Source organism: Eumetopias jubatus, unplaced genomic scaffold, assembly GCF_037043125.1.
Source record: "Eumetopias jubatus isolate StellerSeaLion01/CBP00866 unplaced genomic scaffold, mEumJub1_p1.0 scaffold_13, whole genome shotgun sequence".
Classification (NCBI taxonomy): Eukaryota; Metazoa; Chordata; class Mammalia; order Carnivora; family Otariidae; genus Eumetopias; species Eumetopias jubatus.
In genome coordinates, this window is record NW_028274819.1 from 43,745,546 (window position 1) to 43,764,437 (window position 18,892).

Here is an 18,892-nt window from a genome sequence, read left to right on the forward strand (position 1 = left end):
GTTTTGTAGTTTTCAGTTTATAAATCTCCCCTTCTTTGGTTAAATTCATTCTACTACTTCATTCTTATCAATACTATTATGAATTGAAATGTTTTCTTAATTTCAATTTATGGTGGTTCATTGCCAGTATACAGAAATATAATTTTGTACATCACTGATCTTGCATCTTGTCTCTGCTAAACTGGTTTCTTGGTTCTAGTGTGTGTATGTGTATTCTTTGGGATTTTCTACACAGAGGTTCATATGATCTATGATAATGGGACAGTTTTATTTGTTTTCATTCAGGATGCCTTTATTTCTTTTTCTTTCTAATTTTCCTGGCAAGAACCACCAGTACCATGTAGACTAGATGTGCTGAATGCAGGGGCGCCTGAGTAGCTCAGTCGGTTAGGCATCTGCCTTCGGCTCAGGGCATGATCCCAGGGTCCTGAAATCAAGCCCAGTGTCTGGCTCCCTGCTCCATGGGGAACCTGCTTCTTCCTCTCCCTCTGACCCTCTCCCTGCTCGTGTGTACTCAATCACTCTCTCTCTCACAAAAATAAGTAAAATCTTAAAAAAAAAAAAAAAGGTGCTGAAAACAAAAACCTTTATCCTATTCTTGACCTTAGGGAGAAAGCATCAGTCTTTTTCCATTAAAGATGATGTTCAGGTGTGTGTTTTTCAGATGTCCTTTATCAGATTGAAGAACTTCCCTGCTATAACTAGTTTGAGTGTTTTTATCATGAAAGAGACTTAGATTTTATCAAATATTTTTTCTGCACATATTTAGATTACCATGTGTTTTTCTCCCCCTTTGTTCTATTAATGTGGTATACTACATTGACTGATTTTCAACTGTTAAACTACTCTTGCGTTCATGGGATAAAAACCTCTTGGTCATGGTGTGACCATTTCATATTTTGCTGGATTCAGTTTAATATTATTTTGTTAAGGATTTTTGTGTCTATACACATAAGGGATATTGGTCTGTAATTTCCTTGGTTACTGTCTGGTTATGACATCAGGATAATACTAGTCCTATAGAATGCGTTGGGAAGTTTTCCCTCCTATTCTACTTTTTGGAAGAGTTTGTGAAGGATTGGTCTTTTCTGTGTGTGTGTGTGTGTGTGTACAATGTAAGAACCAAAAACTACTGAATTGTACACTTCAAAAGGGTGACTTTTATAGTATGTAAAGGGATCGATAAGAGCCCATAATCCCTGTGGAGGCCCATCTACTTCTGGTTTACCTTTATTCTTAGGGTGGAGGGCTACACAGTTTACCAAGTTATCCCTACTATGGTAAGCCTTCAACTCCAATCTCTGTCTCCCTAGTCCCACAGAAGTACCAAAAGACTGCTCATTCTATTAGTCACCGGCCCCTCCAGAAAGAGCAAATATCTTTTTGATAGTCCCAAACTCCAGGCTCATTTTTGTGAACTTCTGTCCCCCTCCAGATCTTGTACTGGTAATTCTGAGAGCTTGTTAGTTTTCAACGGTTTTAAGCATGTTTTTGTTGTTAATGATTTGTCTGGCTTTTCTAGCTACTTTCAGTGGGAATGATGATCTGAGTTACCTAGTTAACTATTACTGTATGCCTGAGTCATCAATTTTTTAAAATTATAAAACAACCATAACTTATCACCAACAATATTTCTTGTTTGAGGATATAAAATGTTTCTGAATGATATTAACAAATTAAAATTTAAAACAACTCCTCTCTATGCCATTAAAATGTATGCAAACTCTCTTGGGCTTAGAGTTCAACATTAATATAATTAATTTCACTGTTTATGAACTCTAGCCATAACCTGAAAAGACCACATTCATTTCCACAGCACACTGTAGTCTTCAAAACACTTTCACCATCTGTTATTTGTAACTCATTCCCAGTAACTCCTCAACTTATCTCCTAAGTAGGTAAAACATTAGATCTTCATTTTAAAGATGGATAAATTGAAGTTAAAGTCACTCATTTATTAACTTCTAAAACAATGTCAGAAATCGCTCTGAAATTCAAACACACATGACTTTTGCAAAACTCACCCAACTTTCCACTGTGGCAGTCTGTACCAGACTCAGATTCGGATGTTGACACATATTTCAATATTTGATGTCCACAGCTTATAGAATAAAACAGATAAATATACCTTTATAAATGAGGCAAGCAAATTTTGACCTAAATACAATTAGAAAATCCGCTTAATTTTTAACCAAGATCCTAACTGCAAAATATCACACAAGTCCAATCTCTTGATAAACCTAATAGGTAGGCTTTATCCTAGAAGGCATCCTGTGTCCCTGAAGAGAATAACATATTTTGAAAGTCAACAATGAGGTCTGAAGTAAACACTTACTACTGATAAAAAATGGAAAAATGAAAACAAACACCATATGAACTGGGTAGTACGGTATTATACACCAAAGTAATTCTCATAATTTACTGGTATCCTGAGATGGATAGAATACCACTATGTATCACTTAATTGGAAAATGAGTAATAGCACTAAAATGAGAAAAAGTTTGTTAAGAATAAAAACTACTCGATAAAGAAGATATAGTCTTAAGCAAATAGAAAACTAGTAATACTTTATTAAAATAACATATTTTTAAATAGAAATAATGAAAATTTGGGAAACTTACCTGTTACACAAACTGCTATCAGAATTTCTGAGTTGCTGATAAATATCTGGTGAATTGGATGCACTGCCCAGAGATCTGTGTAAAATAACACTTGGCTTAGTAAGAAAATTGGCAGTGTCAGGAAATTCTATGTGTGATCGACTGGTTAGGGAGCCAGGAGACACTGGTCCATGGCTGGGAGAATTCACAGGACTCAGGCTGGGGAAAGCACCTTAAAAAATTAAAAGAGAAGAAAGAGATCAATCAATAAATATGTATGCACACATAGGCGTTTATTGTCTCTGTGTATTTAAAAAGAATATCTTCCTTCTTTAAAGAAAGCAAAGTATTTACAATTAAATGATAAAAGAGATTCCTAGGTGGAGCTATCTTCAAGACATTGTAGGCATTATTTGTCATCATCAGTGAGTGTGAAATAAATATGGCAGCAAGATGGCACAGATGTTAACAGTGTAACTAAAATGTACAAAGTGTGGCACAAATTTTCCTAATTCACATTGGCCTTTATCTTTCACATTTTATATCCCTACCAGCTTATTACCCACATGAACAAAGTATTGCTACCAAACTTTATTGAAGAATGAAAGTTCTTAACAGCATTAAGCAAGTTGAGCAATGACAAAATTATATGTTAACGTAACATCAGATTCCTTTTAAAAATATATCCACATCTTTCCAGCTCATTCAGTCATTTAACAAATATCTGAGAGCCTCCTATATGGTAGAAAATGTGCTGGGTTTAACAATGGAGAAAAAGATACTATCCCTGCAACTCAACAAACCTAGTGACTAGTAGAGAATACAAACACGTGCTCATTGCTAAAACATGAAAAAAACACAGTGCTTCAGAAATACATCTCTAATGCTACTGATTTGCTCCAAAAACCTTCACTGAGTGCCCTGAACTAAGGTGGAATGGGTATATCTGGAGAAAGGTAGGCAGATTTAAAACTTTATTTGGAAATAAAGATCCAAGTAAAGTGTGAATCAGAGGGGAAAGCAAATAACAGTTATTCAGGAGCTCTGATATTTTCAGGCATAGTGGTACGTGTGTGATGATTAATTTTATGTGTCACTTGGCTAGGCTATCTACGGTGTCCAGCTGTTTGGTCAAGCGCCAGGCTAGATGTGGCTGTGAAAGTGTTTTTCTGAGGTGATTAACATTTAAGTCAGTAAACTGAGTAAAGCAGATTACCCTCCCTCCTCGTGTGGGGGCCTCATCCAATTGGTTGAAGGCCTTGAAAGGAAAGACTGAGGTCCTCCAAAGAGGAAGGAATTTTGCCTCCAGGCGGCTTTCAGATTCAGGACTGCCATATCAACTCCTCCTAGAATTTCTAGCTGGACAGTCTGCCCTGCAAATCTCAAACTTGCTAACCCTCACAATACTGCAAACCAATTCCTTAAAATAAGCCACCTCTTTCGCTCTCTCTCTCTCTGTAAATACATATACACACATTCTATTAGTTCTCCTGAGAACCCGAATACAATGTGTTATTTTATTTAATACAATGTGTTATTTTCATCACCTTGTGAGTTAAGTAGTATTTTCATTTTCCCATGTGGGGAAAAAAAACTACTGGAAAAAAAAAAAGGCTAAAAACTTGATTTAGTTAACACAGTTAACACTGGGAGATCATACTCCTTTCTGCAGAGCTGCCTCTACTGTTCTATCAGACTGGTTTATGTAGAGGTTCCCATAATTTCATACAGTGTTAGAGCTGAATGGGAATTTTTTTTTTTTAAATCTGGCCAGCCAATTTAATGTTTCAGAAGAGGAAACTGGTGAGGACCAGACAAGAAGGGTCTTGCCTGTCATAATGATTAGTTACTAACCGGAAACTGAGGTTCCAATTTCTAGCCCTCTTTTCTCTAATTATACTAGTGAGTGTCCAAAATCCTGACAGATGGGCTAAGAAGAATAAAGGGTTACATGATCTTAGGGTAGAAATTTGATATGACAGAGAAAAACCTAGCAACGCTTAAAAAAATGCTTTCTACGATATAGATTCACCATTTTAATTTAAACCTTTTTTGGTGTGAAATATAACACACATACAGAGAAGTCAGAATGGGAATGCTCACCACTCAACTAGACATAAAGCATGGCCACAGCCCAGGACCCTGTCCTGTAGCCCCACTTCTTCTCATGAAAGGAAATCATACTTTGACTTGTATGGTATTGTTTTTCTTGCCTTCCTCTATATTTATACCATGTAAGTACGCAGTTTTTAACAATTTAGGTTAGTTTTGCCCTTATTTTTTAACTTTATAAACTGAGTTAGACAGTAAATATACATGCTTCTTCTATGCCTTGCTTACATTTTAAAAAAGATATTTCCAGGCAGTTGGGTATGATCGCAGTTCTCCGATTTTCAAGGCCGTATAAAATTGTACTCATGAAGATAGCACAATTTTATTTCTCTCTTCAAGTACTGAACTGCCAAATTGTCTTCCAAAGTGGTTGAAGCATTTCGCTTTCCCATCAATGTGTCAGCGTTCCCACTTTGGAACATTTTTACCACTTGTTCTTGTCTGTCTTTAAAATTACAGGCTTCACAGTGGGTATGAAGTCTTGGGTCAGTGTGGTTTTGATGTGCATTTCCCTAATCATTAAAGATACTGAACATCTTTTTGCGTGGTATGGGCCACTGGTGTATCTTCTCTGGAGAAATATCTTTTTTAATGAGGTCATTTGTCTTTTTATTATTGAGTTGTAGGACATCTTTGTATATTCTGGATACCAGGTCACTATCAAATATATAATTTGCAAATATTTTCTCCATCCTGTGTCTTTTCACTTTCTTTAGGTGTCTGTAGCAATACAAACGTTTTTAATTTTAATGAATTCCAATTATCAGTTTTTCTCATTCATGAACTGCGCTTTTGCTGTCATATATTAGAATGCTGTATTCAACACCCAAAGTCACAAAAATTTTGTTTTCTTCTACTAGTTTTAAGCTTTAACTCTTACAGTTGAGTCTATGATGCATTTGTGTTAATTTTTGAGTATGATAACAGGTAGGATTCCAAATTCATTCTTTTTCCTGTGTATATCCAGTTGTCTCAACACCATTTGTTAAAAACACTGTTTCTTCCCCATTGAATCATCTTGGCACCCCTGTTGAAAATCAGTTGACCACGTAAGGACTTATTTCTAGACTCTCAATTCTATCCCATTGAGATGGAATATCCTTATGCCAGTACCAGTCTTGATTACTATAACGTGGTAATAAGTTTTAAATTTCAAAGTGTGAGTCCTCCAATTTCTTCTTTTTTATTAAAAATCACTTTAGCTATTCTGGGTCCCTTGAATTTCCATATGAATTTTATTTTATTTTGTTAAGATTTTATTTATCTCTCTTTATGAGAGAGAGAGTGCACATGTTGAGGGGGAAGGAGCAGAAAGAGCGGGAGAGGCAGACTCCCTGCTGACATGGGGCTCAATCCCAAGAGGAGATCATGACCTGGGCCAAAGGCAGACACTTAACAGAGCCACCCAGGCGTCCCTCCATTTGAATTTTACGATCAGCTTGTCAATTTCTGCAAAGAAACCATCTCAGAACTATGTAGATCCTGTTTTCTCTGACTGTGTAGCCACTGAGTTCTTTGCTAGTTGTTGTTGTTTTACCTTTAAGTTCTTGATTTATTTTTTAAGCTTGACTTCCTGTAAATCACCCATGGATCAGAATAATTTTGTTGTCAATCAATGATGAGTCTGAAAGATTTCTTTAAATGTCTTGCCTAAATGTCAACTGTAGAAGAGAATCTGTTGAAAAAAACACACTTCAAACTTTAGTTTATGAAACAGCCTTGGATTTCACGTCCTGCTTGTGAGAGGCGTCTAGGTCAGCTCCACGTGAGTGACTGGGGTCTTCTCCTACGCACGTGCACAGCCTCGTAGACCCCCCCAGGAATCTCTCAGATGTTCTCAAGTTCCCTACGGTCATTGACTAGTATCCAGGATTTCCTTTTAAATTCCCAGGTAGCTCATTTGCCACCACTGAAATCACAGCCTTAGGCAGTCACAAGGCTGCCTGGCACAAGGTTTGGGTCTTGTGTTTATTTTTTAGAGAGCTGAGCTCTGAGTCCAAATACCCGCAATACCCAAATACCCACGGGGAATAGAGATTTCCCAAGGAGCTTCAAGGTGGGACAAGTTGTTTACTATATATTCTCAGTGGAGTCCTAAAGGAGGTCAGATCTCCCTGATGATAGCAATGTTACCTGCTTTTAGCAACAGTGCCACTGAGGAAGAAAAAGGGGATGGGGTAGCCCCCAAATAAGATGTCACAGGACCCACGGTCTTACCCAGGCTCAGCAGTCTCTCTTATACAGAGGACTTGTAGTTTTTTTCTCAGGCTTTTGTTAATTCCCAATGTTGTGAAATGGCTGAGTTTCACTTTTTGCCTTTTTGTTGATTTTAGCAGGACAGTGAGTTTAGGGAGATCTCTCTGCTGTTCCTGAAGTCAATCTCTATTTAGGGTTTTAATACTTTGAAACTCACTGAGACTTGTCTCATAGTCCAGCAAATGGTCTACTGTCCTCCATCTTGTGTGTATTCTTGGAAAACATATTCATCCTGGGATGGCTGAATGTAGTGTTTTGCAGTCAATTAGGTCAAGTCAGTCAAGTCATGTTGCTCTAACCTTTCATATGTCTATACTAATATTTTGGTCTGCTTATTCTACTAATGAGAATGGGGAGTTAAAATCTCCAATTACGAATATGGATTTCTCTATTTTCCCTTTAGTTCTGTCGATTTTTAACTCATGTATATGATAGCTCTGAGGTCAGACCTACCTGCATCTTTGGATTTAGAGTGTGCATCTTGTAAAGAGCATATGCTTGAGTCTTGTGTTGTTAGCTGCCTGACAATCTTTGTCATTTAACTGGAGTGTATTTTCAATTTTTTGTTGAAATCTGGATGTTTTAAAAATATGCTTAACAATTCTGGCAGATCCCTGCCTCTCCCCCCAACCACAAAGTGTATGTTTAATGTGATATAGTGTTCAATCCACTATCTTGCTATTTCTTTTTTAGTTGTTCCTTCTTTTTGTCTTTTATCTTTTCTTGGATTCTTTTGGATTATTTTTTGTTTTTTAAAAAATCATGCCAATGTTACCTCCTATATTCATTTTTTTATTTATACCTTTTTCTTTCATTCTTTTCATTGTCACTCTGGATACTACAGTGTGCATCTTTGAAGTATTACTTCTCTCAAACTTATACTTTTTACTACTTTTACTAGTTTAAATCCATTTACCCCTTTTCAACCCTTTATAAGCCCTTGTTACCATATATTTGACTCCTTCATATATTACGCATGCTAAAAGGAAGTTATTATTGTGTTTTTAAATCAATATTCACTTACATTCACCCACGTATTTAGGCTTACTAGTGCTTTTCATTCATTCCTGCCAGTATATGCTTTAGTGTGGATCATTTTCCTCCTACCTAAGCTACTTCCTTTGCTGAATCTTAGTATTACAGGTCTACCAGCAATAAATTCTATCAGCTTTTGTCTGTATGAAAAAATACATTGCTTTAATTTTTCAAAAGATATTTTCATTAGATAAAGAATTCCAGTTTGGCATTTTTCATTTTATTTTTATTTCATTTCATTCAGATCTGAGTTTCTAACCTATATCACTTTTCTTCTTCTCTTTAAAGAACTTCTTTTAATATTTCTTGTTTAATATTTCTTGTCTGTCAAGTCTACTGGCAACAAGTTCCTTCAATTTTTATTTGTCTGAGAAAGCCCTCCTTCATTTTTGAAGTAGAATTTCAAAGGGTACAGAATTCTAGGTGGGTGTTGTTTTTTCCCCCCTTCTCAATACTTGAAATGTTTCACTCCACTTGAATGGTTTATGAAGGTTAAGTCTGATGTCATTATTATTTTCGTTCCTCTATAGGTAAGTTGTTTCCACCACCACCCCCCACTGGCCTTTTTAAGAAATTTTTATCTTTGCTTTTCTGTAACTTGAAAACAATATGACTAGGTATTTTGATATTTATCCTGTTTGGTGTTCTGTGAGCTTCCTGGATTTATGGTTTGGTGTCTGATATTAATCTGAGAAAATTCTCAGTCATTACTGCCTCAAATATTTCTTTTCTTCCTTCTTGCCTTCTTTTTCTGGTATTCCTTTTGTAGTTGTCCACAGTCCTTGGATATTCTGTTCTTTCAGTCTTTGTTTTTCAGTTTTGAAGATTTCTGTTGACATATCCTCAAGCTCAGAGATTCTTTCTTCAGCTGTGTCCAGCCTACTCATGAGCCCATTGAAGGCATTCTTAATTTCTGTTACAGTGTTTTTGATTGTGAGCATTCATTTTTGTTTTATTATTTAGGATTTCCACCTTTCTTCTTGCATATTATCTACTTAATCCATTAGAGCCTTTGGCATATTAATCATAGTTGTTTTAAGTTCCCAGTCTGACAATGCCGACATCCCTATCTGATTCTGATAGATTACTCTATCTATCCAAATTGTGCTTTTACCTTTTGGTACGCCTTGTGATTTCTTCTTGATAGCCAGACATGATGTACCAGGTAAAAGACACTGCTGTAAATAGGCCTTTAGTAAAATGGTGCTGAGGTCTGAGGGAGAAGTGTTGTCTAGTCCTGTGATTAGATCTCAGTCTTTCAGTGAGCCTGTGTTGCTGCACTAAGAACTTCACAAGTGTTTCTCAGGTTGTTTTTGTTTGTTTGTTTGCTTGGGGGTTTTGTTTTTGTTTTTTGCCTCTCCCTTTGGTGGGAGAATGACTAGAGCTGACTGAAGTTGAGTATTTCCCTTCCCCCAGGTTAGTCAGGCTCTGATAAATCCTCTGATCTCTCCTGAGGGCAGCCTTGTTAAGAAGAGGAAAAGTGCTCTGGTGTATTTAAACATGGTTCCTTTTCCTTGCCCCCTGATAGCAGCATTTTCTCCACTATTTCTGAAAGGATCTGGTCAAGCTCCTGGAGGTGAATCTCACAAAATTGTGGTGGGCTCCTTATGACTGGGTCTCCCTGAAGTTTTTAATTCTCAAGAGTTATCCTCCAGCAATTTGCCAGATAGTTCAGTTCAGGCTTTCCTACCCCAGCATTGGTTCCAGGCAGTGGTTCCAAGTTGCTCCTTGTGAGTCTCTGCTCCAGGAAGTCATTACTTCCTGTATTTGCCTATCTCACCAGTCTTGGAAGAACCCACTGCCCTGTTTCCCCACCTCTCTCACAGATCCTAGAAGAGTTGATTTTTTAGTCTGTTCAGATTTTACTTATTAGGACAGAATGACGGCTTCTAGGCTCCTTAACATGCAGAACCAGAAGCCTTAAGTATTCTGTTATCTATATATTTTTTCCCTGTCTTTCAGTTTGGATATTTTCTATTTTTATGTCGTGTCCAATCCGTTCTTAAACCATCCTATAAGCTTTTAATTTAATCAACCACATTTCTCAGTTCTAAACTGTCCACTATTTCTTTTCTGTGTGTTCAGTTCTGTGTTAAAATTATCAACCCATTTTTGTCCATCTTTCCTTCTATTTCTTTTAAAACATCATTATTTTAAAGACTTTGTTAAATCCAACATCAATATCTTATGTAGATCTCCTTCTAGTGTCGGCTTTTCTTATCAATAACATGTTCCTGCCTCTTCATGTTTTACTGATTTTTATTTTATATACAACAGCATAAAAGAACTTTGTAATTGTATGTATATTCCATTACCAGATGTAATGTACTTTAAAAGTAGGTATCAGGGTTCTTCTGTTATTGCTACGTTGTATCTGTATCTTTCATCTAAAATATTTTGAAGTGTTCTATAATCTTTTGAGTTAAGGAAAATTCCCTAATTAGTGGGAGTGGGTGAAATGGGTGAAGTGGGTCAAAAAGAACAAACTTGTAGTTATAAAATAAATCAGGGGGCTGTAATGTACAGCATGATGACTACAGTTAATAATACTGGACTATATATTTGAAAAGTGCTAATAGAGATCTTAAAAGTTGTCACAGGAAAAAAATTTGTGACTATGTATAGTGACAGATGTTAACTAGACTCACTGGAGTGATCATTGTGCAATACACACAAATATCAAATCATTGTTGTACGCCTGAAACTAATATACTGTTATATGTCAATTATACCTTAAATAAATAAATAAAGTGGGAAAAATTCTATTAGAATGACTTACTAGGATATAGTCAGGTTTTTTCTACTCTCACAGTAAGGTAAATGCCACACTGCAAAAGAATACCCTTTCCATACAATTTTCCCTTGTTCTAGATATGTGAATCTGGGGATCTGCAACTACTCAGGTTAGTTAAGTAGTTCTGTATTTTATCCCTGAATCCCTAGTGCCTAACAAAGTGCCTGGTACACAGTGGATGTTCAAAAAGCGTTACCAATGAATGAGCAAATGGTCAACTAATAGCCAATCCAAACTGCTTAATCGTGTTAACTTAGGACACATAAAATGGTATTCAAAATTAGCTCTAAATGGATAATGAAAAAATTGTGCACTACCAGATACTTTGAGACCTCCCACATTTAAATCATAAAGAATGACTTCTTACCAGCTCTTCTCAGACCTACATGGTGAGTTAGGGATACAGAAGATGACCTTTGCTTCGGGATTGTCAGTAGATTTGAACTAAAAGGCCCATTTAGATAGGATCCTTGACTAAAAGGGAAAGATAACAGATTAAGAATTTTAAAGCCATGGGAAATTTCCTCTTTTTTATTCATGATCTTCAGTTCAACTAGGAAACATATGCTTATACATTCAGAGTTTAGACATCTATCTAGTACTTAAAGCCTAAAGCAGGGGCCAGCAAATGCTTTCTGTAAAGGACCTAGTAAAAACTTTTGGCTTTGCAACTACTCAACCCTGCCTGTAGCATAAAAACCAGCCACAAATAATAATAAACAAATAAGTATGATTGTGTTTCAGTATAATTTTATTTGCAATAAACAAAAACAAAACAGTTATGGACTATATTAGGCCCACAGGCTGTATGTAGTTTGCTGAACCCTGGTATAAAGCAGGTTATCAATATTATCTGGAGGACTTCTTAGAACACAGATGGCTAGTTCTACCCCCAGGATTTCTGGTTCAGTAGGTCTGGGGCAGGGCCAGTAATCTGCATTTCTAATAAGTTCTTAGGTGATGCTGACATTGCTGGGTCCAGGGATCTCACTGAGAATCACTGGCCTAATAATACAGTTTTCATTATTTCCTGCTCCCTCTCTTCACAGCTATTGACTACCCATTAACTCAGTCATTTCCTATAACTGAAATATTTATTGTAGGTTTTAGAGCTCTTATGAAGAAATTAAACATAGGTAGGCAATCACACACTACAGCAATGTGATATGTAAAATGCAATTTAAGATTATATATCTGAAAGCTTTCCAGTGCCAAGCATGTATTAAGTACACCATAAATTTTACATTTTCTTCGATATTCACTAGCCTGTTCTCTTCTGTCAACTCCTCATGTGGGCACTTCACCACAGGCTCAAGGACAAATCTAGATTCTCTACTTTTCACTCAGTATTTTTTAGCATAGGGCTAAGTTCTCAATAAGCTCTTCTCCAACTGCTTCATCTTTTCTGTTCTTCCCTACCCCGTTACTCATGGAAGGCCTATTTTTTCTGTGACCTAAAAGGTTTTTGTTCATGTCTCTATTACATTTATCCATAGTGTATTATAATTTCACTGCTTACAGATTCTTTTCCCTCATTATTTTGTGATTTTCTTTACGGGCTCTAACACATCTCTACATTCCCGGTGGATATAGCACAGTGCCTGATACAGGTGTTCAACAGATATTGGAATAATGTGGAATAAATGGATGATCTCTTTAGGTTCCTAGTCTCAATTTCTTAGAGAATAGATCATTTTTGCTCCCCAATTTTGGGCGAACGGACTCTTTTTCTTTCACTAACTCTTGCTTTGAGGCTCTCCTTGGATCTTTTTCTAGAAATCTAGTTTGTTCTATATCCCCATGGGAGAAAAAAATTCTGTATTACAAAAAGAGAAGGCACATAAAACCAGTTAGTGACCATTAAACTTACTTATTGACATTAACAAAAATTATAACACCGGCACTATTTTAAGTATCTAGTATGTACCATTCACTGTTTTAGGTAGTTTACATATGTTTATCTTTTTTAGTCTCCTGTTTAACAGATAAGGAACGGAGGCATCAAGAGGCTAAGTAATGTCCCCCCATTCACACAGCTAAAATTCAGTGGCAGAGCTAAAATTCAACCTCTAATTTCTTTGACTCTAAAAAGAGAAAGCATTTATTTTCTACCTATTTTTAAAAGGTCTTGCCCACACCTTCCACAAAACAATTCTGATTCTAGCTTTGTGTGTTTCTCCATCTGTAAAATTAGAGATTTAGATGTAAGGCTTTTTTTTTTTTTTTTTTAGTGTTAGGGGTAGAATTTATTGACTCATCAGTTGCATAAAACACCCAGTGCTCATCAGATCATGTGCCCTCCTTAATGCCCATCACCCAGTTACCCCATCCCCCCCCACCTTCCCTCCTAGAGGTAAAAACTTCTAACATCTAACTTTTAGAGTCTATCATATTTTATTCTCAAGCCAGTAGTAATGATAATTTGATGATGTGACAAAAAGAGGCAATGCAAATAATACCCCCCAATAAACTCATGTCCCTGCTTGTGCTCAACTGTTCTTTGTACTTGAGTACTCCTTGCTCACAAGTGGGGGAGACTAGGGAAGCACTTAAGAATACCACTCAGGGCTATATTCAAACAGAAAAATCTGTGTACTCTACCAAAGTTTACTCCCTGATTAATATTCAAAACAAAGATAAGACTTTCTCCTTTTCAAAACAGACCCACTGCACTGCTCCACAGTTTCCCACCTTGATCCAGGGTCTTCTAATACTTGAAGTATACTATACATTCAGTTAGCTGTTTAGAATTGAGAGGTACAGGTCAAATTACAGGTTTTCAGCTCAGTTCTACAATCGTCTAATTAATTTCTGGCCTACAACCAGATAAATGTACACTCCAATGAGATTACATAAAATATGGAAGAAAGCAGAGGACAAGAAGGTTAGGAGTCTCAAGGTTTATAACAGATGGTAGGAGGGTGACTGAAGTCAGATTTGGAAATCATTACAAGAGACTGTCAAAAGTTAGGGTCACAGAGTTAAGCCATATATTACGAGCTGATTTTTAGATAACCAATGCAAATTACCTTGATAAGGTTTGTATCATCTTGTGTGGGTGTGTGAGAAGCTGTATAAACTTGTTGGCAGTATGATGTCTAGATTCACAGAGCTATTCTCTTGAGAAACTGAGTGAGATGACAGCATTAGCCCTCTTGAATCTCTGCAGTTCAAATAGCGTCCAGGCATTGGTATAAATCTCTAATAAACTATGAGACACAGAATTGAGAAGCTGGTTCCTAGTACATTATTTAGGGAACATAGTTCCCAACAAATTATTAGACTGAATTACAGAGCAGTTATGGAGATGAAGGATGAATTGGGGAAGAGGTTGAAAGCAAGTCTCTTTAGTGTAGGAGTAACTACAGTTGATAGCCCAGGGAGTTTTGGAAAACGATTTGCCTATTTTTCTCCAGGGAAAGTCTGTTCAAAGAAAGTGAGCTGTGAGCTCTAAAATGTGTTCTGTTTGTCCACAGGGAGGGATGGGTCCTAGCAGTCAGTACAAGGATACAAGTTTAGCCATTTTTTAACCATAGCTACTAATCCTAGAACTCAGAGGTGGGCAATCCAATTGTCAGCTAACCCAAAAAAGCATTATTCCACAGCTCCTAGAACTTCCTGACCAGAGAACCTTCTGCTAAAACTTCAGCAGAAGGCAGCATCCACTGTCATAATCCAATACGGACACTATACTCCTGCAGGACATTTACTGAGCAGCTGTTTATCTTCAAAGGTCCATTTTAATGCAATTGAACTCATCACAGCAATCAAGCAGGCCTCAGAAGGGCAGTAATGACTAACACACCGTAGAAAGTGAACGTGCCATAAGAGAGACAAAGAAAAGCTGTTAAGGAGATTCCGAGGTGAAACAGATTACTTCTTGGAAACCAGGGAAGGAGGAGATCAGGGTGTTATTCTTAAAGTGAGGAGACCTGTTCCAGGGAGAGACAACAACTACCAGGGGGCACAGAAGCGGACAAATGGAGGGAACAGCAGAGAGTTACTCTTGACTGGAGTTTCAAATAAATAGAGAAAGACTGATGTATTTTGGTGTTGTAAAGTAACGGCCCTCTTAATTAAAATTTCAAGTTCCTGTAAGAGATGAAAAGTGATAAACTCTTCAGGGTAGATAATACAGTGGCTGTTCTTCCTTGTGGTTTTCTTCCTTTAGATTCCTTTTATCACAGCTATCATAGGGTTTATAATACTTCACTTTTTTCTCCAAAGCATGAAGAAAAGCAAAATTAAATCCTATATTACTCTTTACTCAAACAAGGTGAGCTGGAAACTGTAATTCAGCTTAATTTTCAAAATGAGTTAAACTAAAAACGAAATTATCAGAAAAAGGTCAAGGAAGAGTTTAGCGCAAGTCACATATCTGCTGTTTTCACCTAGAGAGCTTTCCAAGTCATTTTTCTGTTCTCATTCTTTGCAAGACTGCTCATGTCTTTTAGTTTGTTTAAATATTCCAAGTAAAGGTGCAGCTTTGTCATGAGGGAATAACAGGGTTTCAAATCCCAGCCTAAGGATTTGGGCACTATTCTATAGGCATTGGTAAAGGGTCCAAAACGTAATGACTAGAAAAACTGAATAATCAAGCTTCTGTTTAAGGAAGATTTGTGGTGGAAGGGTAGGAGATGGATCAGGCAGTGAAGGATATTAGAAATGGAAAGGCCAATTAAGAGGACAGTAGCTCAGGTAAGGAATAAAGAAAGCATGAAACAGTGTAGGCAAAGTGATAAAGGAGAAGAGGGAGCAGAGAGGAAGCGAGATGCAGACACAGGCCTGACAACTGGTATCTAAGGGATAAGTAACAGGAACAGGAGGCAAAGATAACGCCAAGTTTTCTAGTTAAATCCATTTTTTTTAAAGCAACCACGAAACTAGAGGGTAGCAGCATTATGTCAGGAAATAAGGACAGAAAAATAGTAACATGAAAAAGTACTTGGAGGGATGAGAAATTTGGTTTCGGTCAGAGCTTCAGAGAATGAGAGGTTCAATACCGGAACCATGTTGAAAGCACAGTCAGGGTCATTTAAAATCACAGTAAGAGAAGCTACAATCAGAATCCAAGGCTGCCTTCAAATCAAGACTCAAAAATGTAGGCCATGTGATCTCAGTTTTGGGGTACTCTAACAAAGTCAAGAAGAATGGCCTCATGATTCCAGATTCACAAGTCTCTTCGGTTAAAGCTACTAAAGCCTAAAGGTTCCTGAACAAAACATTACCCCCAAACATGAAAGATCTATAGTTATGCTGTCTAATATGGTTGCCATACAGGTCTATATGACGGTCATATATGGCCCTTTGCATTTTAGTTAAATTAATTAAATCAAATTTAAAATTGGTTCCTTAAACATACCAGACACATTTCAAGTAATCAATAGCCACATGTAGCTAGGGACTACCATACTTGACAGTGCAGATATAAAATACTCCCTTCGTCACAAAAATTTCTATTGGATGGCACTGATCTAGAGACTTGAATTTCGAAAAGAATAGTGGTTGCAAATGCTTCAAACGCTATGTTCAAAGCACACTTAGAAATTTATTACTGAGAAGCTACAGGTTCTGCACACTAGAAAAGTTACTACTAGCCTGAGCTCTTTCAAGTAGATGTTGCATGATACCATAAGTTACTTTATTCTCCAAATTTCTAAATCTTTTATGAGGAATACAGCTTTGTTTTAATGAGAGCTAAGTAATTACATATTGAATCTGCAAACATTTACTTTTATATGAACATTTCTCAGAATTAATTTTCTTTGGGACCATGGTTCTATTTTAACATCAACCATCTTAAGTCAGCAGGATAAAACTGACCTTAACTCACTGTATCAAGTGTTTAATTGCAAATGTACTGCTTTTACATCAGTGTGATTTTGAAAGATTAAAAAGCAATCATTTTCATCATTCTTTTTTAAACCAAACAGTATTCTCAAGATGATGTTTCCCATGGTTAAGAAATATGTCATATTTTCAGTTCCTATCATCGCTGACTTCCCCATATCCTGCTTCCATTAAAAAACAAAAAACAAAAACAAAAAAACCCAAAAAACCAATACTGTCATGTTTAGGCCCCAGGCAAGCTTTGCATTCTCCAGGATTATACTTTTTATACATCAATCCCTTTCTGTTTTATTTATCATTTCACTCTATTTTTCTTTTATAAAAAAGGAGTTCATCTACCTGAATATATTATAAAAGATTCAAATTTAAAAATCACACAAAATCTGGAACATTATTTGATATTTCCTATATAAACGTTAATGCAACTTTTAACAGACAAATCTGTATGATCCAATCCTGCCATCTGCTGTTTCAAATGTGTAACTATACAGCTCCAGCTAAACAAAGTACAACACGTGCCCAGTAACGACAGTGGTTTAACAGAAAGATTACACTAATTCTAACTCTGTTAACATAGTCAGATGAGTGACCAAAGAGAAGTTCCTAACTCACACCAGAAATCACTCTGTTTCTGGCTATTAAAAAAAGTAGTGAATCCTTTGTTATGAGAGTAAATGGGTATATTTACAGTCAGAAAATTTCAGCCCCTGCATTTTCCCAGCTTCATTTAGCGGGAGTTACTGATGCCTTTCATGTGTACGATTAGCACTGGTCAGTTCCAAGTCAATCCTCAACTGAGTACAGAATATATGAGTAGTCTTAGTCCTCCAGCACCAACAGGGTTTGGAAGAGTTTTGCTACCTTATATCTAATATCTGAGGTAAGCCTTGGGAATGTGCTCCTCCCCTAACAAGTCAGTCACTCTGTTGACCTGTCTTTTGACACGGTGCACTGGATGGCTGTGATTGCCCCCATAAAGGCCACTAATACTAATTTTAAAGTTTCTCACTGCCCTGTCCTAAACTGACCCCAGATTCCTTACACTGCCTTCCTGATTTCTTCTTTAGGCCTCAGCATGCTTTGTACCAAACGTACTGCACTTTTTGGAGAAGACACGTTAGCCTCCTTTTTAAGAATCAGTTTCTCTATCATGCCTTATTACTACCCATGCTGACCTATACTTAAAATACTTCAACTGTTCCTTTCTGCTTTTAGTTATTTCAAACTGCAGTCAACAGAGACAAAATGGATGCGCTGGACTCAAGTTTCTTTAAAAGACTGGGGATTTTACCTTGAAATGCCAAAGTCTTGGTGTGGCCTCTTGCCATTATTGCGTTCCCACCTTGAAGACTGTTCAACAGGAGGCAGACCTGAGGTTGCGGAACTCCTCCTCAGCTGTGGAGTTGGTAAACTATTCTTACTGTTTAGTCCCTGTTGAATAATTTAACAATGGTTAAAATTGTCACCCTTAGACACGCTGTGTATGTATTAGTAAAGATGATGTGTGAAAATATCAATACAAAGTCTATTTTTAACATGTACAGGAGAAATAGAACACTTTACTCTGAAAATACGTCAAATTTACTCCAAATTTTACATTCTATACTGTTGTTCTATTTAGTGTTCCTCCCACTAAAAAATGATTTCTGAACTCCCTACAATTTAACAAGATCTTTATTCTTTTGTACACTTCACTCCCTCACTGCATGAGAAATAAACACTTGACAATCTCAAAAGCAAATATGAAAGATTTACCCTGAAAAACAATCCAGGGGTCAAGCTTAGGATCAGGGACTATAAGCCCTATATCCTAAACCTTTTTTATTTTCAGTATAAGGCTAATGTACATAGGGTTAACCTGGAGAAACTGAAAGATTCACAGTTATCTTTTCAATTAACAATTAAACTCAGAACACAATTCGCATTAATATTTTACCTTAATTTTTGAAAACATTCTAAACTGATCCAAATAGCCAACTAACCAAAGTATTCTTTTTTTTTTAACCACTGAAAAGGTATTTTACTGAGATTTACATAAAACTGTCTTTGCTTCTTCTGAATTTCCCCCATTAGCAAATACTGAAACCATCTCAGAGATAAGTATCTCCTATGTTTAAGTTTCCCAAGCATGTCGATTTTTTTCCCAAGATTTTATTTATTTATTAGAGAGAGAGGGAGAGCACAAGCAGGGGAAGCGGCAGGCAGAGGAAGAGGGAGAAGCAGGCCCCCCAACTGAGCAGGGAGC

General features: G+C 36.8%; 1 protein-coding gene across 2 annotated transcripts in view; it reads right to left on the bottom strand.

Moving 5' to 3' along the window:
- PDE3B (phosphodiesterase 3B) overlaps positions 1 to 18,892 on the bottom strand; it is a 164,267-nt gene that overhangs the window by 34,098 nt on the left and 111,277 nt on the right. For both annotated transcript variants that reach the window (XM_028116860.2, XM_028116858.2), the window contains exons 4-7: positions 17,939 to 18,078; positions 11,165 to 11,271; positions 2,622 to 2,832; positions 2,025 to 2,101 (exon numbers count right to left, since the gene is read on the bottom strand). In XM_028116860.2, coding sequence (XP_027972661.1) covers positions 2,025 to 2,101; positions 2,622 to 2,832; positions 11,165 to 11,271; positions 17,939 to 18,078 — 535 coding nt within the window. The remainder of the gene's footprint in view (positions 1 to 2,024; positions 2,102 to 2,621; positions 2,833 to 11,164; positions 11,272 to 17,938; positions 18,079 to 18,892) is intronic.